Source organism: Rhinoraja longicauda, chromosome 1 (genome assembly GCF_053455715.1).
Source record: "Rhinoraja longicauda isolate Sanriku21f chromosome 1, sRhiLon1.1, whole genome shotgun sequence".
NCBI lineage: Eukaryota > Metazoa > Chordata > Chondrichthyes > Rajiformes > Arhynchobatidae > Rhinoraja > Rhinoraja longicauda.
In genome coordinates, this window is record NC_135953.1 from 132,860,775 (window position 1) to 132,886,525 (window position 25,751).

Sequence of the window (25,751 nt, forward strand, 5' to 3'; positions counted from 1 at the left end):
TCTTCTTAAACTCCTCTTGGACTTTGCTGGCTTTACCTTGCACTAAACGTTATTCCCTTATCATTTATCTGTAAACTGTAAATGGATTGATTGTAATCATGTATTGGCTTTCTGCTGACTGATTGGCACACAACAAAAAGCTTTTCACTGTACCTTGGTGCACGTGACAATAAACTGAACTGAATGGTAAGTGAAAAGGGCTTGCTTTAACTGGGGTCTAATGAGTCGAAATGGAGCTTGAGGTCTGGGTCCACAGTAAGTAAAAAGGGGCCATGAGACAGATGCCCCACTGAAGCAAAGAGTGTAAGATCCAATGCCCCAGTAGGTGGAATCAGAGCAGGGGAGTCAAGGCCACTGTGAGTGGGAAGGGAGTGGGAAGGGCAAACATTTCCATTGACACAGGTGCTGAGTCGTTGGGATTTCCAAATTGTCACGTAGAAGATTATTGGAGATTTACTGTAAATTTTATAGATGATCTACATTGAGCTTCTTGAGTGTAGGTGGTGTTAGTAATGGAAGCATGCAGCTGTCATAAAGGCCAAAGATAATGGCTTCATTCTTCCCCTAACTGCAGGAATTACAATGTATCCAGGACTGGATGCTCGTAAACGGTTTGATAGCACTAGGGACAAGGGAAGGGTCAATAAATGGAACCAAGAATGGCAGTCTAGATCTATTCAGAATGTATTCCACCAACTTTTTGTCTGCATGAATCAGAGGAAATTATAACATTTAATTTGCTATTTGGAAAATAAAAAGTGTGGACATGAAAAACTGCTTCAGCATCGAAAACAAACGTTCCATCTTTTTTCACCTTTAAAATAAATCTTAGGAAGAAGATGACTTTTTTTCCCTTAGTTTGGAATGTGATTATTCAGGTTATTAAGTATTGGTTGATATTAAAATAGATGACCACTTGCCCCGACAGTTCACTTCTCAATGGGCTTAATGACTGTTTTTTGTATCCGACAAAACTTGAATTTAGTTAAAAGATTGCACCTCTTTGAAACATTCTCATCTTTTTGAACATTCTGGATTTTCACTAAAACGAACTGCACTAATTTTAGATAACACATACACGCTAAATGTTTAGTTATTTTAACCCCTTCCCTTCTAATCTTGGTACTGCATCAACCAACTATTACAGTATTAGGATTTACTCTGATTCAGAAGAGTATGGGCTACTGAGGGTCGGTGAGTGATCATGCCTTAAAAACGTGATTGGGATGTTTTGAGGAGGTGGCGAAGTTGATCAATGAAGGAGCACTACCCTACAAACATTGACGAAACAATGAACTGTCTTGATTGCACGAAGGACTTTGGGTTTTTGTTTTGCACTAATATTATTTTATTTTAATGTATTGAATTTTCTTTTGTTTATTATGTTACCTATGAGTATTGTGTTTACATATCTGTTAAACTGCTGCAAATAAGAATTTTAATGTTCCTTTTTCGGTACATATGACAATTAAATACTTTTGATGAGGGTAGGGCAGTGGATGGGGTCTACATGGATTTTAGTAAGGCATTTGATAAAGTCCCCCATGGTAGGCTGATGCAGAAGATTAAGATGCACAGGATCCATGATGACCTGGTCGATTGTATTAAGAAGTGGCTTACTCATAGAAAAGGGTTATGGTGGAAGGGTATTATTCTGGCTGGAGGTCTGTGTCCTGTGGAGTTCCACAGGGAACTCTGGTGGGACCTTTATTGTTTGTGATATATATAAACGACTTGGACATAAATGTAGATGGGTTGATTAGTAAGTTTGCAGATGACACCAAAATTGGTGGAGTTGTGGACATTGAGGAAGGCTGTTATAGTATATAGTGGGATATAGCTCAACATTGATTTACAGTGGGATCATGGGCTCCAAGTCCAAATCTCCCTGAGAGTGACAACACAAGTAGATAGTGATGGGAAGACGTATGGTATGCTTCCCTTCATTGGTTGGGGCATTGAGTATAAGAGTTAGGGAGTTAGAGCTTTATCGGACAATGGTAGTGCCGCATTTGGAGTATTACGTGCAGTTCTGGTCGCCCATGACAAGAATAATGGGGGGGTGCAGAGGTGTTTTACCAGAATGCTGCCAAAATTAGTAGGATAGTGTTAATATATCCGGGGGTCGCTGGTCAGCGCGGATTCGTTGGGCCGAAGTGCCTGTTTCTGTGCTGTATCTCTAGATTAAATTAAAAATTAGTGGAAATTGCCCAGAAGGAGAGGTTGACAAATTTGGATTTTTTTTCCTCTGGTATATCAGAAGTTGAGGGGAGGCCTGACAGAAGTATATAAAATTATGAGAGGCATAAATAGGGTAGGCAGTCAGAACATTTTTCCAGGGTGGAAATGCCAACGTCGAGAGGGCATAGCTTTAATGTGAGATGGGCAAAGTTTAAAGGAAATGTGCAGGGCGAGTTTTCAAAACAGAGAGTGGTGGACTCCTGAAATATACTGCCAAAGATGGTGGTAGGAGCAGATTCAGTGGTGGTATTTAAGAGACCTATAGACAAACACATGGATGGAATGGAGGGATATGGATCATGTGCAGGCAGATAAGATTAGTTTAATTTCGCATAGGGACATTATTGGCCAAAGGACCTGTTCTACGTTCAGCATTAAATTGAATAAAAAGATAAACCTTTATTTTTTTTAGATTTAGATTTAATTTTTTTTTAGATTTAGAGATACAGCGCGGAAACAGGCCCTTCGGCCCACCGAGTCCGCGCCGCCCAGTGGTCCCCGCACATTAACACTATCCTACACACACTAGGGACAATTTTTTTAAAACTTTTACCCAGTCAATTAACCTACATACCTGTACGTCTTTGGAGTGTGGGAGGAAACCGAAGATCTCGGAGAAAACCCACGCAGGTCACGGGGAGAACGTACAAACTCCGTACAGACGGCGCCCGTAGTCAGGATCGAACCTGAGTCTCCGACGCTGCATTCGCTGTAAGGCAGCAACTCTACCGCTGCGCCACCGTGCCGCCGTTGATTATGAATCAACCACGTAGCTTTGCCACATTGATCACATCTCAAAGATATTTAATCGGCTGGGAGGTACTTTAGGGAAATCCCGCCCGCGTCTTGAAAGAAGTAAAATAAAATGGATTTTTTTTCATCCATCGGCAGTGGCAATAAAATCTGTCAGTGCTTTCTGGATGAGTGGTACAGCTCAGAGATTAATGTAAAACATAAAATAATATTTCAACCAAAAAATAAGCCATCTAAATCAAAATATTGTTTGCTGAGATAACCAGACTTAATATGCTGTGGTATATTTCAGTTTTCATTGGTCCCAAGTGTACATGGGAATCATTGTTTCAAATGCCCCAATGGTTATAGACAAACAAACATACTTTTAACGATTTTAAAGATCTATTTGTAGTAGTTTTCAATTTTGGTAAATAATTTTCTCAAGTTTTATATCGTCAAATATAAAGTCATAAAGTGTAAAAATAGCAGATATCTCTTTCTAATGAACATCGGAATACCAGTTACATTTTCACAGTCTGTATATTAATGACGACCAGCTTTTTTACATACCAATTTTTAAAAAATTAATTAAGATTCTTGAATTAGCATGCTGTGAGCTGTACTCGTTTCCTTCTTATTTTTGGCCCATTAAACCAGCCTCTATTTTATCATGCTCTTAAATGAACATCAGTAAATGAAGTTGTTCAATAGTGTTAGTGAACTGAGTTGGCAGATTGCAGGTTAAAATCCAATTTCAGACACATAATCTGCACAAGCACCTTCAACAAAGTTCAAGAGCAATCTGTTGTTTTGCTAATACAGTTAAATAACTGTATTAGGGCGGCACGGTAGCGCAGCGGTAGAGTTGCTGCTTTACAGCGAATGCAGCGCCGGAGACTCAGGTTCGATCCTGACTACGGGTGCTGCACTGTAAGGAGTTTGTACGTCCTCCCCGTGACCTGCGTGGGTTTTCTCCGAGATCTTCGGTTTCCTCCCACACTCCAAAGACGTACAGGTATGTAGGTTAATTGACTGGGTAAATGTAAAAAATTGTCCCTAGTGGGTGTAGGATAGTGTTAATGTACGGGGATCACTGGGCGGCACGGACTTGGAGGGCCGAAAAGGCCTGTTTCCGGCTGTAGATATATGATATGATATGATGATAAGGGTCTCACCAACACCAAGGCTTACCATCATTTCACCCAATACATGGCAGCACTCCCTGAGAACTACTGGCAGGAACTATCTACTGACACAAGGGCCGGCAGATGGAATGATGAGCTCAATGGAGAGCTCAGAAGAACAACAAATTCCCTGTTGGATCTTCCAATCACAACAGCTAGTGGGAATAAGAAGCTCACAAGATTGTCGCCAATGAAATACTTTTTTTTTTTTTTAATCCCTGAAGTCCAGGAAATAAAAAGATTCTTCATTAGGAAAGGAAATTTAGTATAATTTAGTTTAGAGATACGTTGCGGAAACAGGACCTTCGGCCCACCGAGTCCACACCGGCCAGAGATCCCCGTATGCCAAAAGGTTGGAGTGTTTTAGATTCATTAATGTGAATGGGAATTTTGTGAAAGCCTAACTACCTTTTATTATTTTACGTTGAGAGAGTTTAAATTTCCCTATTCTTCTGAGCCACAACCAGTATCGACAGATTTTAGTTTAATATCAGGAATAGAGAAGGGCCTTGCTAAATTATATAATGCTCCACAAAGATCCTCTGGTTCCACACTTCAGTTCCATTGTAAAGTATGCCATGCAATGTCAGGATATCATCCGAACAAATTGAAATTGCTAATCTCCATTTCCTAATGGCAAACATATTTGAAACCTTTTCTTAAGAAGTCCTTGAAATGTAGCACCACTTGTAAAAAATAATAAGTCAAAAGCTAAACGAGAAAAATGTTGAATAGTCCAATATATTGTTTGCACTAGTTTCTTGATTTTTAATGGATTATAAGTGGACCCGTTGGGCCCAAACCTCTCCTGCATTGGTGCAGCACCCTCTCCTCCCCCCCTACACCCTCCCCTCTTCTCCCCTCCCCCCACCTCCCTCCAGCCCCTCCCCCCCACCTCCCTCCAGCCCCTCCCCCCTTCCCCACTACCCAACCTACCTCCCCTCCCCCCTTCCCCTCCCCTCAACCCCCCTTATCCTCCCCCCTCCCTCCTTAGGAGATAGATTTAAACTTTAAAATGTGAATAACTTAAAAAATATAACACCGATTTCAATGAAACTTCTTCCATTAGCACCAAAGGGATGACGGTGAGTAAGGTGGGCCTAAAATTGTCGCGCCATCGTGTACCGTTTTGGCTGTAGTTCAGGAACAAACAAACAAGAGTTTTGGTCTATAGATATTACTCACAGTGAAGATGTTTTGAATGATTATTTTTTCATCAGTAGTGCTCTTTAATCACACCTTGATTTTATTTAGGTGCGCAGTGGATCACCATCTTAGGGACTCCACTGGCAATTTGACCATACTTTGTTCAGAGTCAAATACTTGGAATAAGTCATCAGGAAGAATAATCAAGATAACAAGGGGAAAAGATTATGGTAATTGCAAATCTCACAGCATAATTATAGTTTTGAACAGCTGCTCGTAAATTTGACATTGATGTACTGCAAATGTTAAAAAAATTATACCTTCTTTGTTATTGTTAAAACTACAAGCAGTACATTAAAGATTCTACCCTCAAAAATTACATGGAAAATCCAGGAAAGGCAAATGTATTTCTGATATGTATCATTTGGCTAACATTTCTTGTCATTTTAAATGCTAGTTTTTGCCTTCCAGAAATAGAGCCTCCAGCGGTTGAATTCAAATCTTCCAGCCACAGTCCTTTAGTGGGAGGCTTTATATACAGAGGATGCCAGTCTAGACGACTATTTGGAAACTACATTTTCGGAGATCGAAATGGGTATGTCTAATGATTTTCCATGAAGTCATCCACACAGTTATCTGGTATTTTGTTAGCCACTGAACTAAATGCTACAAGCAAATACAAATTACTTCAGTGATGAAGCATCTTCTAGGTTCGTTAAGCAAAGAAGGGTATGTTCACCTGATTTATACCAGGGCTAAAATAATTGAACTATGAGAATGGACTACACCGACTAGGCTTGTGCTCTCATGTGTACAAATGATCTGATGGAACTGTTTTCGAAGATTAAAGAAATTGATACAGTAGTTGAAGCAAAACTATTACCTGATGTCCAAAGCAATAGACAATAGGTGCAGGAGGAGGCCATTCGGCCCTTCGAGCCAGCACCGCCATTCAACCATTCATGGCTGATCATTCTCAATCAGTACCCCGTTCCTGCCTTCTCCCCATACCCCCTGACTCCGCTATCCTTAAGAGCTCTATCTAGCTCTCTCTTGAATGCATTTAGAGAATTGCCTTCTGAGGCAGAGAATTCCACAGATTTACAACTCTCTGTAAATCACCAAGAATTACAACAGCAAGAACCTATTTACATTCATTCTATACTGATCCTACTATATTTTCCTCATATTCCCATCATCTCCCCCAAATTCTGTCACCCACAACAGGGGAACATAAAATGGACTATTTTCCCTGCCTGAGATGTTTAGAACCAGTGTCACTATTTCAAACTAAGAACATAAGAACACTAAGAACTAAGAAACTAAGAACACTAACACGAACACTAAGAAACTAAGAACACTAAGAACATAAGAAATCAATGCAGTAGTAGGTCTTTCGGACCCTGTGATGGCTCTGTTGCTCATTAAGAGCATGACTGAACATTTTGCTCGACACCAGTTCCACGCACCAGTACCATGTCCCTTGATTCTCTTTATAACTAAAAGAACACAAAAAGCATTTGTGACTGTATTAAAAATAATTGTTCAATTGGAGGGAAATAGATCTTTGGAACTCTCTTCGCAAGGCTTAGTAACTGAGTATTTTCAAGACACATATTAAGATTTTATGTTATTAGTGGAATCAAGGGGCATGGCTTAGAGCAGGAAAGCACCATTGTGAGAGGCTGTAAATCTTTTGAGCAGGAAAGACGCAGAGAAGATTTTCGAGGATGTTGTCAGAACATGAGAGCCGAAGCTATAGGGAGAGATTAGGACTTTATTCCTTGGAGTCCAGGAGGATGAGGGGTTACCTTTGTCAATAACGTGGTTTGTTGCCTGGGTATTTCCAGCATTTTTGCTTCAATTTCAATTTTCCAGCAAGTGCATTTTGTTAATTTTCAGCTATTGTTTAGTTGTATATAAGTCAACAAATTATTCACGGTAAACTTTGCCATAATTACTATTTATCAAGCTATCTCAATCAAAAAGCACATTTTAGCGAGAGTTATCTAGTTGTTGTCGCCATCTTTCCAACTCGCGAGAGATGATGTTGATGTTGCTTTGATGTTGTCCTGCACGGAGAGGAATATGTTTAATCTGTGGTAGCATTTCCTGCTGTGGCTGACAAGGTCTATCCTTGCCAGGCTGACCCTCCCACACCTTCCACAGGTGAAGTTGTCTCTGGTTATTGGATTGAGGAGCCTGTTGCTGTTGACCATTTGGTGGCATTGGCGCCTGGCCTGCAAGGGTCCACACCTGGAGTATTGTGTGCAGTTTTGGTCTCCAAATTTGAGGAAGGACATTCTTGCTATTGAGGAAGTGCAGCCTAGGTTCACTAGGTTCATTCCCGGAATGGCGGGGCTGTCATATGCTGAAAGACTGGAGCGACTGGGCTTGTATACACTGGAATTTAGAAGGATGAGAGGGGATCTTATTGAAACGTATAAGATTATTAAGGGATTGGACACGTTAGAGGCAGGAAACATGTTCCCAATGTTGGGGGAGTCCAGAACCAGGGCCAAACGGTGGAGGCTTAAGAATAAGGGGTAGGCCATTTAGAACGGAGATGAGGAAAAACTTTTTCACTCAGAGAGTTGTAAAGCTGTGGAATTCTCTGCCTCAGAAATTCTCTGGATGCTTTCAAGAGAGAGTTAGATAGAGCTCTTCTTCTTCTTCTTACTTTTGAGGCAGCAGAAGTTATGAAGCTGCTTCTGCTTCTGCTGTCCCTGTTGTCATTCGACTGACTGAGGTCAGTTGACAGGGCTCACTACAGGGAGGTCGACAACGTGAGGCCCGATAGAGCTCTTAATGATAGCGGAGTCAGGGGTTATGGGGAGAGGGCAGGAACGGGGTACTGATTGTGGATCAGGCTCGTGAAGGTGAAGCCCTTCATGTTGAAAAGGTGCCTAGATGATTGTTTTGAAAAGCAGTAACCTTGGGGGGCTGTGAAGTGGGAGTTACCCAAATAGATCTACGTTTGACCAGCATTGACAAGAAAAGTTGAATGACCACCTGTGTGGGAGTCATATCCACGCTGAAAAAGTTGCTAGCCTAATTTGCCTGTTTGGCCCATACCCCTCAAAACCCTTCCAGTTCATGTACCCGTCTTTTAAATGTCGTAATTGTACCCACCTTTACCACTTCCACTGACAGCTCGTTCCAATATTCAGCTGTTTTTTAAAGAGCTTGGATGAAGTGTTAATTTCACATGCCACAATATCTATATCAGTTGGCTAAATGTATCATAGGTTGAGGGGGAATTATCAGGGGACCATTTTTCTGCCTGAATAATTCAGAGAATGTGAGTTCAAATCCACTGTTGTAGTTTGAGAACGTAATAGTTTTAAATAAATGGAATGTAACACAAGGTAATATTGAAGTCATGTTATTGAAGTGGTAATCTGGATGCCTGGACCAATGATCTGGTGCATAAATTCAAATCCCACCACAGCAGTTGATGAATTTAAATTCAGAAAATTAATTAAATAAATAGCTTTAATGGAAATGTTAGCATCAATAATAATTGTCATAAAATTATCAGTTTGTTGTAAAAACCCAATTGGTTCGGTACTTCAGTAATGTGGCATTTATTTGGCCTATGAATCATTCCAGTCCCATACCAAATTTAACAAACTTTATGGAACATGTAAATAGCAAGCTAACACTTTTAAGCATCTCTAAAGTCTGCCTTCACAGCCTAGCTATTTACTTTTCACCATAGAAAAATTGATAAAGCCAAATAGCTCTTTAAGAATACTGTGGGTCTGGTAATATTTTCTTATATCTTTTTGCACCTGGCTTTCATGCTGCTTTCTGGAATGTAGTGGCAATAATTTACTATTTGATGTTGAGTTACATATTATGATTTTAACTATTTCAGTGAAGTGAGTGATGCTTCTTTTTAACTAGTTTGATTTTGTTTACGTTTTGCTAACTGGATTACCACTTTGGATATTCTTTTCCTTTCTCAGAAATAGCAATCATGAGGTTGAGATTTTGCCCTATTTTTTCAACATGTGCTTTGAAGGTTGCACTTTTTCTATGAAACCTAGAATAATGAATGAATGAATGAATAAGTTTATTGGCCAAGTATGTGCATATACAAGGAATGTGCCTTGGTGCTCCGCTCACAAATGACAACACAAACATACAGTTAACAATTAAGAATAAAGCATAAACACATCAAAACAATAAGGATACAACATTACGGTCTAAACATGTGGGTGAAAATAAACCAGAACAAAAAAAAACGACAGGCTTTGGTTAATGAGTAGAACTACCACTCGTGGAAAAAAAGCAATTTTTATGTCTGGCTGTGGCTGCTTTGACAGTCTGGAGTCGCCTTCCAGAGGGAAGTGCTTCGAAGAGTTTGTGGCCAGGGTGAGAGGGTCAGAGATGATCTTGCCCGCTCGTTTCCTGGCCCTTGCAGTGTACAATTCGTCAATGGGGGGAAGGTTGCAGCCAACAACCTTCTCGGCTGTGCGAACGATCCGTTGCAGTCTCCGGATGTCGTGCTTGGTGGCTGAGCCAAACCAGACCATGATGGAGAAGGTGAGGACGGACTCAATGATAGCAGTATAGAATTGGACCATCATTGCCTGTGGCAGATTGTGTTTCTTCAGTTGCCGCATGAAGTACATCCTCTGTTGGGCCTTTTTGACTGTGGAGTCGATGGTGGCCCCCCATTTAAGGTCCCTGGAGATGATGGTTCCAAGGAACTTAAATGACTCCACAGATCTAACTATGGTGTTGTTGATGGTGAGGGGAGGGGGATCTCTTCGAAAGTCTACAATTAGTTCCACTGTCTTGAGAGCATTGAGCTCCAGGTTGTTGTGATGCCAGCTGTGTCACTTCCCATTTGTAGGCAGTTTCCTCCCCATCCTGGATCAGTCCAATCAGGATAGTGTCATCCGCAAATTTGAGGAGCTTGACAGAGGAGTCTGTGGAGGTGCAGTCGTTGGTGTCGAGAGAGTAAAGGAGAGGGGAGAGTACGCAGCCTTGCGGAGCTCCTATGCTGAGGGTCTGCGGGTCCGAGATGTGCTTTCCCAGCCTCACATGCTGCTTCCTGTCTGTCAGGAAGTTGATGATCCACTGACAGAGGGGTTCAGGCACAGTCAGCTAGGAGAGTTTGGAGTGTAGTAGCTCTGGCACAATGGCGTTAAAAGCAGAGCTAAAGTCCACAAACAGAATCCTGGCATAGGTCCCCTTGTGGTCTAGGTGCTGGAGGATGAAGTGCAGGCCTAGATTGACTGCATCGTCCACCGATGTATTGGCCCTATATGCAAATTGTAGGGCGTCCAGCAGGTTGGTTTGTGATGTTTTTCAGATGGGCCAGCATAAGGAATGGTTGTTTACAAGTAGTAAATGTAGGAGCGTCTCTACCTGATGTTGTGAATGCTGAAGTCCTATTGACAAGACATTTGCTCTGGCAAAGTTAAGTTGAAATGCCCACTTGGTTACTAGTAAACAGACACCACTACTATTTAAACACAATGGGAAGATTTCACGTACCACAGCGGTATTTTTCACCAATTTTGTTAAACACAAATACAGTAATATGCTGCCATTGATGTTAATTCAGATGTTCACAGCAATATCGAGGTCAGGAATGATTGGTGCAGTTATTTATCTGTGCCTCTAACCTACAGAGATTTATTTTTTATTTGTTTTTTTGGGGATGTGGGCATTGCCGACAAAACCAGTATTTATCGCACGTCCATTTAAAAGGAGACGGTTAACAACCTTCTTGAGCGTCTGCATCCTTTCTGGTGCACAGAGTGCTGCTGGAAGGATGTTTTAGGATTTGGATCCAGTAGTGCTGAAGGAATATGTTTCCCAAGTCAAAATGGTGTATGGCTTGGAGGAGACCCTGCAGGAGGTGGTGCCCCCATGCACCTAATGCCCTTGTCCTCCTTAGAATCCAGAGATTGTGTGAGGAGGAACCGACAGAGTTGTGTCACTTTAGTTTAGTTTACAGGTACAGCATGGTCGGTAACAGGCCCTTCAGCCCAAAGAGTCAGCGCTGGCCATGACCACCCATGCACTAGTTCTATCCCACACACCAGCGACAATTCACAGAGGCTAAGTAACCTACAAACCTGCACATCTTTGGAAGGTAGGAGGGGAACCAGAGCACTCAGAGAAAACCCATGCAGTCACAGGGAGAATGTGCTCTTAAGGATAGCGGAGTCAGGGGGTATGGGGAGAAGGCAGGAACGGGATACTGATTGAGAATGATCTGCCATGATCACATTGAATGGTGGTGCTGGCTCGAAGGGCTGAATGGCCTCCTCCTGCACCTATTGTCTATTGTCAAACTCCGTACAGATGTCACCCGTAGTCAGGATCGAATCCGGATCTCTGCCACTGTCAGGCCCAATTCCACTGCTGCGCCACCGTGCCGCCCTATGTAGCTGAATAACCGTATTGTATTTGCAGGTGGCACTCTCAGTTTGTTGGGCAGTAATGGGGAAATGAATGACAGGGTGTTGATAGAACAGCAATTACTGTAGTGTTTCCTTCTTGAAGCACATTCGCTTTTATTTTACTTCTTAATTCCACACTGCATTGGTGAATTGTTACTCTCATCTCACCTATCCAATTCCATGCTTTGTTCCATATCCGAATGGTTTGTGATGAGATCTGGAACCATGGTCTTGGCGAAGGTACTTTCAGTTAGTACTTTGCTCTTGGTCTTCACCTTCAGTGCTTTTCCCATGTGTTGGCAAAGAACACTGATTCAGTAGCAGATGGAGGACATTAAAAAGTAATCTGGAGGAGGTTTCTTTGCCCATATTTGACCTGCAGTCATGTTACGTGGTAGGGCCTGAAAGCAATGTAAAAGACTCTCAATAACACACTCTCCCAACTATATCTCAATATGCTGCCCCTGCTGGCGGGACAGACCTACCTAAGGATTGTGACTGAGGAGTTGGGCACAATTGGCAGATATTATTCTGTGAGCAACTCAGCGGGCCACACAGTATCTCTGGATAGAAGGAATGGGTGACGTTTCGGGTCGAGACCCTTCTTCAGACTTTTCGACCCAAAACGTCACCCATTCCTTCTCTCCTGAGATGCTGCCTGTCCTGCTGAGTTTCTACAGCATTTTGTGCCTATCTTTGGTTTAAACCAGCATCTGCAGTTCCTTCCTACATTATTCTGTAAGCATGGTTTTGTCAGGCTGACTGGCCTGTGGGACATTTCTCCCAATGTAGATGCTAGTCCCCAGATGTCTGTGAGGTAGCCTTTGCAGGGTTCGTGTCATCGGCTTAGATAAGATTTCATCTCACTGCAGAAAATTCCACGATAGTAAATCTAACAATGAAGAGGGTGTTTTTTTGCCACTATTTGTGTCCATATTTTTGATTTCAGTCTCAGTGCCTGCCGGAAGCTTTTGTCTCCCCTGCCATGTGTTGTGAGGGGACATTAACAAGGAATGGCGGATGAATGGTATTGCAAATGATATGATCCGTGCAGGGAAAAGCAATAAGCCCAGGGCCACAAACATGCAGGTCCCGAATATCCTCTACTTTTCTATTTCCTGTCCAGCGTCTGACAATAGGCAGGAGTTTAGAAAAGTTTAAAAAGTAGGACCTTTGGAAGTGGAATCTTTAGGGCGGTACAGTGGTGCAGCGGTAGAGCTACTGCCTTACAGTACCAGGGACCCAGCGGTTAGATCCTGACTACGGGTGCTATCTGTACGGAGTTTGTACGTTCTCACCATGACCTGCGCTGGATTTTCTCTAAAATCTTCTGTTTCTCCCCGCACTCCAAAGACGTACAGGTTTCGTAGGTTAATTGGCTTGGTATAAATATATAAATGTAAATTGTCCCTCGTGTGTGTCGGGCAGTGTCAATGTGCTGGAATCACTGGTCGGTGCAGCCAATGGGCCTGTATCTCTAAACTAAGCTAAGTGGTTCTGGTGAGCGAGATTGAGATAAGAGAAAGGGAAGTTTAATGATTGGGGGTGGGAGGGAGGAGCTATTGATTTAGGAAAAGAGGAAGGTCAACAATCGGGGACTGAGCAGCTGGACACGGGGTTTTTTTAACAGTTAGCATCACTGGATTATCGCCAAGTGGAGAAAGTGTAAATTACGCCACTGATTTTAACCCTCTGTCAGAAACTGCAATCGTGTTTGTAACAGTTACACTGGGTCCAGATTTAGATTTTTTTCTCAGTTTCAGTCCATTGGATTAAATAATGTTTGCTTAATGTTCCATTGTACGTCTTTTGGATTATTTGGGTGGAAATGTTATGCTTTTTGCTTTCACAACTATTCCGTTTTCCAAGCATGTGTTCTTCAAGTTGTAGCAGTTATTCAAAGGATCTGGGCGTCTTTGTTTATACTCGCAGCTTTGTGCCAGTATAATAGTAGTATTGATCTCATAACTATATAATGCTGCCAATATAAACACGAAGGAACCATAAAAACTGCTCTGAATGTGTTCAAAAAAACTTACCACCCAAGATCTGGCTTTTGGATGGCTTCAACCCAATACTGTGTCGGTGAGAACACCTGTGGAATTGAAATTGGCTTCAAAGTTTTCATGACACTTAGCAGCCCTTGCTATAGTGTATTGGTGCAGTTGGCAGTTAAACAAAATATGATTGTAATGGTCTTTAATATTTGCAGAGTGCCAGTGAAATTTAGAATACAATTAAATACATCTGATTAAAATTATTGTGTTTATTCTTGCAATTAAAGATATGGTTTTCCAATGCATTCTGTAATTACCAGAGGAATTCATGATTTAAGTTTCAAGGGACGACAACTCATGTGCTATATAGAAACAATTGGTGTAAACACAGCTGAAAGAGGCGGCGTATAAATTAATACCCAGTTGCACAGATGAATTAGCACCATGTTGTAATGTAAGCAGACTTATAAGGATTCTTATTTGTGCCTCATTTGTTGACATGACTCTTTGGGATTGGATTGGGATCACTTACATTTTGTTAGTGCAGTTATTAACATGATCTGTTTGTCATTGCTGTGATTAAGTTTAGTTCCTAACTAGTATGAATTTAGAGCTGTTGAGTGATTTAACATCATTCTAATTTCCTTGTGCCAAAGAGTAAAAGTTTAAAGACATCTTAGAAAATCTTTCAGAGTCGTTTCAGAAGTCCATGTAAGATTGAGAGGGCTGCACACAAAATATCTGCAAAGTTTGTCCGTATTGACTCTTATTCTTTACATCTGATTTCAGGCAACTGATGAGTCTTCAACAAAGTTCTTTGAACAAACAGTGGCAAGAACGAGCCTTGTGTCTTGGCAGTAGCACCGCGTGCAAAAACTCACATAGTGGTCAGATCTCAGGAATGGTTTTGGGATTTGGAGAAGATGAGTTAGGTAATGAATGAACCTAACGTTTGTAATAATTACTGCTGTGAAATATCTGTTCTTGTTTACTGGAAATTAACTTAATTTAAAAAAAACAGAATTGCTGCTTGGCAATTTTCTTTTTTTGGTGTGCACATTAAATGAAAAAATAAGTCTCTATAATTCAAGTTCAAAAACAAAATTCTTGACTGCTATCTGGCCCATATGTAGAGGCTGGGGATTCAATTTCATCAATGAAAAATCAATTAATCTCAGATAAGGGTGTTGTTTTGAAATAAGGGAAACTTCCACTGTGGCCAAGATGTGCCAGAATCCCATCAAATAAGAGATTCCTACTTTTATGGGTGACATGAACATCCTTATGCAACGCAAACTTGTTTTCAGGCATTGTGATTGTTGTAGTTTGCAACCTTCATCAGTTTGCACATAATTTGTGAAAGTTTAGTGAGATCATATTGCAGAATATTTTATTCTGGAATGAGATCAAGAATTAATGGACCATGTCAGTGCTTGGCAGGTTTTTACAAGTTTTATGATGTGGTGAATCATCACATATGTATCTGCTGAAAATAATTGGCCACTGCGTTTTGATTTCACAGATTAGTCTACTTGAAGCAGCTGTGAATTGGTCTTTAGCATGATGACCTCACTGAATAATTATGGGCATGCCAGCTTCTATTTCTAACAAATTGAATTTATGTAATGAACATTTTTTTTTTAACATTCACCCATGTAATTAAAACAACATATTTTCAGACTCTGGTCTAAATCATATTAATTATATCATATAATAATATGATTATATAATTATATATAATATAATTATATAATTATAATTATAATATAATTATATAACTAAATATATAACTAATATATAATAAATATATAACTAAATCATATTACCTAAATCATATTACCTATTAATGAAGAGTGTCTTTATCAGAACATTACAGAACCTTTGCTTTCTCCTTATTTTTTCTTCTCTATAAAACTTTTCAGATATTGCTGCATGTTTTTTGTCCCATTTTCCTTCCATTGATGTGTACATTTTACTTAAATACTGTTATCTCAAACAAAACCTTTCTAAAGCAGATTTTAATATGGTTGATTTTTTAGCCATTTAAAAATTGTCCATGTTAGTAATAGCAGTTTTGACATTTTAGTCTACATTAAAATTAAGTTAGTTTTTTGAGGGAACAGAAACACTTTGAGGTACAAATGATGCATTTATAAAAAATAATGTCAGACTGCACAGGAATAATAATTGAGCATTTTCCAATTTGTGTTTGCAGGTGAGATCTATATTGTAGCGAGCAGCAAAAGTGTGACACAAGTACACAGTGGCAAGCTCTACAAATTAATGGATCCAAAAAGGTACGGCTGCAACAAATATTTGCGAAACATTTGCACTTAGATATTCTACCTTCTGGGTAGCAGGGATCATGCAAATGCACTTCACGGATCCTGTTGAACATAATTTTCTTGCAAAAACTGCAAGTAGAGGTCGTATTTGCTATTAATGCAGCAGTTCTCATTGGAAACTGAAACTTTAAGTCTCAGCTTACTTTTCACTGAGGGTGGCAGGATGGAGAGTCAGGCAGGCACAGACTATCTTATAATAATCAGTTACCATGGCACCTGAGACGGATACCCGGAGGAATTCATCAGCATGATTGGAACTTCGCCCACCTCAAGGAATGCAGAATTTCTTAAGTGCAATATTGGAGAAACCTCGTCAAGGGCAAAAGTTTCCATGGTTATCTATAGTGGCTCGCGCAAGGTCTTTATGATTGAACTGGCTTTAATCCTTCTGTTGATCTGACTGAATGTGTGTTTAAATTCATTGCATGTTAACTGTTGTCACTGCTGCATGCCCAGTGCATTAGCGCAAGACAAGCAAGGTATGACCATTATACAATTTCATATGGCATTTGGCGGAACTGCAAATAGTATCTCATATCAATTTTACACTTCAAATCTTTTGCACGGCACATAAAAAGCTTGTGCTTCATGATAGAATTTCTAGCCCATAGTGTTCAGTTTATGTGCCACATGTTATTAATCTATTTCATTTTATCTGCTTGCCAGCTCATATAAAGAATGAGTGAAAACAATGATGACAGCACCATCAAACTCTTCAGTTCTGGGGAAAAAGATCATCTCACATCTGTGTTTTGTTAACAACATTAGACATAGGTAAAACAGATGTCATAGCTCCCAGAATAACATAACAAAACCTCAGAATTGCAAAACAAGAGTTTGATTTGAAAAAACATCTTACATTTTTAACATCTTGTGTACATTTAATTTCAACTATTTCATTTGAGAGCCTTCAGTGAAGACTAATGTGAGTCTCTATTCAATTGCGTTAATGTTCTATTGATGCATTATAACATATCAATTGTGCTTGCCTCGTATCCAAATGTCCGTTTCACTGCTAATTATCTTGCGTCCATAAAGCAATGAAGAAAGAATTGGAATGTCAGCAACTTTACTGGCTTTCACTTTCTTGGAAATTGGCAGGAAGATATTTTGCCCTTTCATATCTGTTTGTATAATCTGATTCCTATTCACAGTCTGAGGAATTCCTGCTTTCTCAGGATCTTTCATTAACTTAAACATCTAAATGAACGAAAAATGGCACAATCAGCGATATGAACATTACAATGCACTAATTATTTTTCTCACAACCGATTTGAAGCTAATTTTGAGCAAAATTAAGTGTAAGCAAAATAAATGACCTCCCATTTTAAATGTGATTGTTTCAAAATGAAACTTTGGCTTAGATGTTAGAGAACGTCATTATTATCACGTACAAACACAATAGCATAAGTTGATAACTGTCAAGATAATGAAATCAACATTGTAATATTTGGTAATGATGAAAGCATCACTGTGATCTAAAAGTCATTGCACACTTAGAGTGAAAAATTAGGTGGAATGGGAGTCATGGTGATGTTATTCTTGGTATGCATGGAGATCGGGTGAGTTGATTGGAATGAGTGATTGCCATCTGAGGGATAGAGTATAGTTCAGATTTAAGAAGATTGGAGTGGCCAGATGTTCATTATTGGGAGGAAATAGGGGGCAGATGGAGGATATAGACAATAGGTGCAGGAGTAGGCCATTCGGCCCATCGAGCCAGCACTACCATTCAATGTGGACATGGCTGATCATTCTCAATCAGTACCCCGTTCCTGCCTTCTCCCCATACCACCTGACTCCGCTATCCTTAAGAGCTCTAGCACTGGAATTGGCCTCCACTGCCTTCTGAGGCAGAGAATTCCACAGATTTACAACTCTCTGAATGGAAAGGTTTTTCCTCATCTCTGTTCTAAATGGCCCACCCTTATTCTTAAACTGTGGCCCCTGGTTGTGGACTCCCCCCAACATTGGGAACATGTTGGGAACATGTTTCCTGCCTCTAACGTGTCCAATCCCTTAATAATCGTATATGTTTCAATAAGATCCCCTCTCATCCTTCTAAATTCCAGTGTATACAAGCCTAGCCGCTCCAGTCTTTCAACATACGACAGTCCTGCCATTCCGGGAATTAACCTAGTAAATCTTCACTGCACGCCCTCAATAGCAAGAATATCCTTCCTCAAATTTGGAGACCAAAACTGCACACAGTACTCCAGGACATCACCCTCATGCTCTCTTACGGTAGAGAGCAGGCCACAATATAATAAACCGTCAGGTATATTCACAGGTGAAGGACAGGTCCATTCTACACAAGTCAAACAATCCTGAGCGGTTCGAGGAAGCTTGGTATGATCTTCGCAAAACCATCAAGGATGCCAAGAGGCAATACCGAGACAAATTTGACTCCCAGTATAATCGTTTGGATACCCGCAGAATACTATAACTGGCTGCAAAGTGAAGTCAGGAAACATCACTGGTGACAGTGCAGCCCGACCTGATGAACTTAATGCTTTCTATGCTCGCTTTTAGCAGAAGACCAACAGGGAGATGACATCCGTTTCATCAATTTCAAGTATGCCTCTTCCTAGAGTCAGTGTTGCAGAAGTTAGATCAGCCTTCCTGAGGGTGAGCCCACGGAAATCAATTGGCCCGGATGGAGTCCTTGGATGTGACCTTCGAGACTGCCTGGACCAACTAGCGGGAGTATTCACGGACATCTTTAATTTCTCCCAATGACTATCATCCAGTGGCCTTGACATCCACCACCAAGAAGTGCCTGGAGAGGCTGGTTCTGAAACGCGTTAAATCCAGTCCACCAAGCAGCCTTGACCCACTGCTGTTCACCTACCACCACAACAGGTCCATGGCTGATGCTAACTCCCTGGCCCCACACTAATCCCTGGAACACCTGGATAAGAGAAACAGCTATGTCAGACTTCTATTCATAGATCAAATCTCTGCTTTTAATACCATTATCAAAGCCAAGTTCATCTCCAAACTTGTGGAACTTGGAGTTAGCACTCATCTCTGCAACTGGATCCTTGACTTCCCGACCAACAGACCCCAATCAGGGAGGATAGAGGACAGATCTGGGTGTCCTAGTGCATCAGTCAATGAAAGGAAGCATGCAGGTTCAGCAGGCAGTGAAGAAAGCCAATGGAATGTTGGCCTTCGTAACAAGAGGAGTTGAGTATAGGAGCAAAGAGGTCCTTCTACAGTTGTACCGAGCCCTGGTGAGACCGCACCTGGAGTACTGTGTGCAGTTTTGGTCTCCAAATTTGAGGAAGGATATTCTTGCTATGGAGGGCGTGCAGCGTAGGTTCACTAGATTAATTCCCGGAATGGCGGGACTGTCGTATGTTGAAAGACTGGAGCGATTGGGCTTGTATACACTGGAATTTAGAAGGATGAGGGGGGATCTTATTGAAACATATAAGATAATTAGGGGATTGGACACATTAGAGGCAGATAACATGTTCCCAATGTTGGGGGAGTCCAGAACAAGGGGCCACAGTTTGAGAATAAGGGGTAGGCCATTTAGAACGGAGATGAGGAAGAACTTTTTCAGTCAGAGGGTGGTGAAGGTGTGGAATTCTCTGCCTCAGAAGGCAGTGGAGGCCAGTTCGTTGGATGCTTTCAAGAGAGAGCTGGATAGAGCTCTTAAGGATAGCGGAGTGAGGGGGTATGGGGAGAAGGCAGGAACGGGGTACTGATTGATAGTGATCAGCCATGATCGCATTGAATGGCGGTGCTGGCTCGAAGGGCTGAATGGCCTACTCCTGCACCTATTGTCTATTGTCTATTGTCTATCATCCTCTACAATAATCCTCAACACTGGTGCTCCACAAGGGCACATCCTCAGCCTTGTTCTTTATTGCTTATACACCCGCGTCTGTGTAGCCACATACTTATCCAATTCACAAATTCGAGGACGACGCCATCATTGTGGGCCGGATATCAAATAATGGTGAGACAGAGCACAGGAAGGAGATTGAGAACCTTGTGACCTGGCGTCAAGACAACAACCTTTCAATGTCAGCAAGACAAAAGAGATAGTGATCGACTTCAAGAAGCAAAATAGTACACAGACCCCAGTATACTTTGAGGGCACCAAAGTAGAGATGGTTGAAAGCTTGAAGTTCCGAGGAGTAAATATCACCAGCAACTTGTGCTGGACTAGCCATATTGTAGCACTGGGGCCTCGACTTCCTTGCAAGGCTTAAGTCCTTTGGCAACTACTCTCACCAGCTACCCTCACCAGCTTCTCCAGGTGTGCCTTAGAAAGCATTTTATCAGGATGCATCACAGCACGGTTTGGGAAAAGCTGTGACCAGGACCACAAGAAATTGCAGAGAATTGCGGATGCAGCCCAGACCAACCTCCCTTCAATTGACTCCATCTACACTTTGCTGCACCTTGGTACAGATACCAATAAACTCAACTTAATTGATGCTATTTTACTGTTTCCATTTACACACAATTATCGGTTGTGATCATGTTTATATCTGAAGAAGGCTCTCGACCCGAAACTTCACCCATTCCTTCTCTCCTGAGATGCTGCCTGACCCGCTGAGTTACTCCAGCATTTTGTGAAACCTATGTTTACATCAAAGATATCTTAACACCCTAGCTCTTCACATTGAGCTTTCCTTTAAATATTATTCTTTTAATTTTGATTATAAGATTGGAGCGGCTAGGCTTGTATACACTGGAATTTAGAAGGATGAGAGGGGATCTTACCAAAACATATAAGATTATTAAGGGGTTGGACACGTTAGAGGCAGGAAACATGTTCCCAATGTTGGGGGAGTCCAGAACCAGGGGCCACAGTTTAAGAATAAGGGGTAGGCCATTTAGAACAGAGATGAGGAAAAACCTTTTCAGTCAGAGATTTGTAAATCTGTGGAATGCTCTGCCTCAGAAGGCAGTGGAGGCCAATTCTCTGAATGCATTCAAGAGAGAGCTGGATAGAGCTCTTAAGGATCGCAGAGTCAGGGGGTATGGGGAGAAGGCAGGAACGGGGTACTGATTGAGAATGATCAGCCATGATCACATTGAATGGTGGTGCTGGCTCGAAGGGCCGAATGGCCTACTCCTGCACCTATTGTCTATTAATGTTAAGCATCATTGACACAGCACTCAGCTTTCATGCCGTTGAAACCCAGTTTTATCCAGCCAACAGCAAACATTTGGATCATGAGTGTGACTCTATTCCCCAGCCATAGAAAATGAAATGTAACATTATAAACACATTCAGCTGGTTCACAGGAACTACCCAAGAGGCAAATATCATAAAAGCAGTTTTAGTCTGGAGCTGAATGAGCTGCTTGAGAAGGTGAAAAATGTAAACCCAATTCAGCTGATTTATGTTCCTTAAGGGCATAGGTGCTAACATCAGCTAAAATCATCAGAGGAGACATCTGTAATGAACTAGAAGATCCAACTCTTCCTTGGGGGTGTTTTCTTTGTCAGTTTTTACAAATTCAATGAAATATTTTGTGGTTTGTGCATTTTTTAAATTCTCCAAATGACTTCAAGTCTGTCAAATTACATTTGGGGAATTTTGATAGAATCATTGCACAAAGCAATACGAGAAAATATGGCCAAGAAAAGCAATACAGCCTGTATCTGCTTATTGCATTTTGGGAGTATCTTTAATGAAGTGGATTTTAATGTATGGATTTTATATTGCAGTTTTTTTTTACTGAGTACTGGAGGAAATGCAAACTTGAGGTTAAAAAAAAAGGTATCATTTGCTCTCCTAAATTCTGTGCTCTGCTTTTCATTCTTTGTACCAATGATTTAGATAAATTTGCATATCTAGTTCACAGTTTGCACTAAAGTTGGATGAAATCTAGAAATTCATTTACTTATCATATTGTATGTGCAGAAATTTGTAATTTTTTCCAAAGGGTGCCACTTCCAGATCAGTTAGCATCATTCTGAAATTCAAGCAAATGCTTCAGAGCTTTGTTGCTCTTGTGCTATAGAAACATAGAAAATAGGTGCTGGAGTAGGCCATTCTATATCATGGCTGATTATCCAGAATCAGTACCCTGTTCCTGCTTTCTCCCCATATCCCTTGATTCCATTAGCCCCAAGAGCTAAATCTAATTCTCTCTTGAAAATATCTGGTGAATTGGCCTCCACTGCCTTCCATGGCAGAGAATTCCACAGATTCACAACTCTGGGTGAAATAGATTTTCCTCATCTCAGTCCTAAATGACCTACCTCTTATTCTTAAACTGTGACCCCTGGCTCTGGACTCCCCCAACACCAGAAACATTGTTCCTGCATCTAGCCTGTCCAATCCCTTAAGAATTTTATATGTTTCTGTAAGATCCCCTCTCATCCTTCTAAATTCCAGTGAATATAAACCCACTTGATCCATTCTTTCATCATATGTCAGTCCCGCCATCCTGGGAATTAACCTGGTGAACCTATGCTGCACTCCCTCAATAGCAAGAACGTCCTTCCACAAATTAGGAGACCAAACCTGCACACAATACTCCAGGTGTGGTCTCACTAGGGTCCTGTACAAAGGCAGCAGAACCTCCTTGCTCCTATACTCGAATTCTCTCGCGATGAAGGCCAACATGCCATTTGCTTTCTTCTCTGCCTGCTCTACCTACATCCTAACTTTCAGTGACTGATGTATTTGGACACCCAGGTCTCGTTGCACCTCCCCTTTTCTAATCTGACACCATTCAGGTAATAATCTGCCTTCTTGCCGCCAAAGTGGATAACCGCACATTTATCCACATTATACCGCATCTGCCATGCATCTGCCCACTCACCCAACCCATCCAAGTCACATGTCTGATGCACATTCTATGTGGAGATGTAATACTCCATTTAGTGTTCCTTCTGGAGTATTGCAGGTGAACTTGGACCAAATAGTTGTGACATGCCCAAGACTGGTCACTACTGGAACAAATAGAACCTACTATCACACCACATGTCATGTATGTGAATTATTCATCCTAACGGTGGACACCACTGACAATCCTTGGATTTACTGTCCATCCCTAACTGCTCATGAACTGAAAAGACAGTGAACAGTTGAACACACCGCAGAGTCGCATTTAGGCTTGGCCAAGTAAAGATGGCAGATGTCCTCTCTTGGATGACATATCCCAGTTATACGGCCTGTCCCACATATTAACATGGAGCACTACAACCCAGGAACAGGCCCTTCAACCCACAGTATACCTGCCAAGCATGATGCCACATCAAACTAATCTCCTCCGCCTGAACATGATCCATATCCCTCCAAACCCCCATGCATATCTAAAAGTCTCTTAAATGCCACTATCGTGTCTGCCTCTACCACCACCCCAGGCAGCGCTTTCCAGGCCTCTAACACGTTCCACATGAAAAGGCATGCCCTATACATCTTCTCTACAGTCTTTAACATTTCCACCCTGAGAAAAATGTTCTATATGTCTACCTCATCTATGCCTCTTATAATGTATACACCTCAATCAGTTCACCTCTCAGCCTCTGGTGTTCCAGAGAAAACAATCCATGTTTGTCCAATCTCTCCTTATAGCTTATACCCTTTAATTCAGGCAACATTCTGGTAAATGTCTTCTGCACCCTCTCCAAAGCTTCCACGTCCTTCCTGTAATGGGGCAACCAGAACTGCACACAATATTCCAAATGCAACCCAACCAAAGTGCTATAAAGCTGCAATATGACTTACTGGCTGTCATATTCAATTCCCAGACTAATAAAGGCAAGCATACCATTTGCCCTCTTTTCCACTCTATCTACTTGTGATGCCACTTTCAGGGAGCTGTAGACTTGGACCACAAAATACGTCTTGGGGTCCATCCGTAGCTCCCTGAAAACATTGACCTTTATCAATGTTGGTAAGGATCTTCCCATTAACTGCATACTTTCCATTTACATTCAATCTCCCAAAGTAGTAGTTCGGAATTGCTCGTATTTAACTCCATCTTCCATTTCTTTGCCTATTTCTGTAGCTGATCTATATTTCACTGTATACTTTGTCTGCAACTCTACCAATTTTGGTGTTATCTATTCTATATATATATATATATATATAGTGTAAAAAAATAACTGCAGATGCTGGTGCAAATCGAAGGTATTTATTCACAAAATGCTGGAGTAACTCAGCATTCTCTCCTGAGATGCTGCCTGACCTGCTGAGTTACTCCAGCATTGTGTATATATATATATATATATACCTCAAGAAATAGAAGTCCAGCACAAATCCCTGTAGAACTCCACGTTACACCACAAGCCTGTCTTGTCAGAGTAAGCTAGTTCTGTGTCCAAATGACCAGGTCACCATGGATCCCATGCATCTCAATCTTCTGGATCAGCCTATCATGATATTATTGTTTTCAATCTCTCCCTAAACCATAACTAGGATGATTAAGCAGAACTTGGGATGAAAGAGATTAATTTAAATATATTGTAGAGGAAACACATAGTAGCTTTTACCCCTGTTTTGAGTCAAGGTAGCGTTTTTTTTTTAAACAAAATAAAGTGGTAGAAATATGAAATTCTGTGTGGAAGCTCTTGAAATTTCCATTCTGAAATTAAATCTCAATTCGATAAGATTTGAATCAACGGTGATTAAATTGGAGTTTGCGGTATGAATCAACAATGATCTAATTGAACAGTGGAAAAGGAATGCTGGCTGGCCTTCCCCTATGCCTGTGATATTTTATTCTTTGTCTCGGTCATACTAATTTACTTTTAATGCATCTGTCTTGCAGTTTTCCACAAATGCCTTTTTGTTAACTTGCAGTCCATCCTATTACCCACTAACTCAAGTACTTCACTGCCATTCATCTCCTTACTTTACAATGGCCTGGGTTTTCTTCTCTGCTACCTGGCAAGGCTACTCCTCAATGTTATGGTGTGAGGAGTATAAGTTTGGAGTTTATGGTGGGCTGCATAAACTTGGGCTGCAATTGCCAACGATCAGATATATTTTCAACTTGTCTCTTTTTACCAAAATTCCAGCAAATTGCAATAGATGCCATCGAATTTGTTTCAGGTTATCTTAAACCCGAATCATTAAAATGCGAAGAGTTTCCAGCATATTTTGTTTTTGTAACCTTTAATGAAAAGATTCTGAAAACTTGCAAGATCTGGGATGTGTCAGTAATTGGGCTGTTTTAATCCCAGTGCTTCTGTTCACACTACGTGCACCATGACCATCAGATTGGAGCAGTCAAATATCAGCTGTTGTCACAGAGTTATTTTAAGATCTATTGAGATATTTTCTTTCGCGTATTTTCCCCGTGTGACATGACTTACATTCAGACTCCGAACTAGTGACGTATAACGTTGATTTAATTTTTTTGTATAAGCAATTTGTGATTTCATCGTTATGGGAGGGTGGTTATAAGACGTGTTCAATTAGACAATAGACAATAGGTGCAGGAGGAGGCCATTCGGCCCTTCGAGCCAGCACCGCCATTCAATGTGATCATGGCTGATCATTCTCAATCAGTACCCCGTTCCTGCCTTCTCGCCATACCCCCTGACTCCGCTATCCTTAAGAGCTCTATCTAGTTCTCTCTTGAATGTATTCAGAGAATTGGCCTCCACTGCCCTGTGAGGCAGAGAATTCCACAGATTCACAACTCTCTGACTAAAAAAGTTTTTCCTCATCTCTGTTCTAAATGGCCTACC

At 41.1% G+C, this 25,751-nt stretch overlaps 1 protein-coding gene across 2 annotated transcripts in view; it reads left to right on the forward strand.

Annotated features, from left to right (window-relative positions):
- The window catches only part of hhip (hedgehog interacting protein), a 121,801-nt gene that overhangs the window by 69,521 nt on the left and 26,529 nt on the right, over window positions 1-25,751 (forward strand). For both annotated transcript variants that reach the window (XM_078412705.1, XM_078412712.1), the window contains exons 8-11: window positions 5,415-5,536; window positions 5,778-5,901; window positions 14,518-14,660; window positions 15,944-16,025. In XM_078412705.1, coding sequence (XP_078268831.1) covers window positions 5,415-5,536; window positions 5,778-5,901; window positions 14,518-14,660; window positions 15,944-16,025 — 471 coding nt within the window. The remainder of the gene's footprint in view (window positions 1-5,414; window positions 5,537-5,777; window positions 5,902-14,517; window positions 14,661-15,943; window positions 16,026-25,751) is intronic.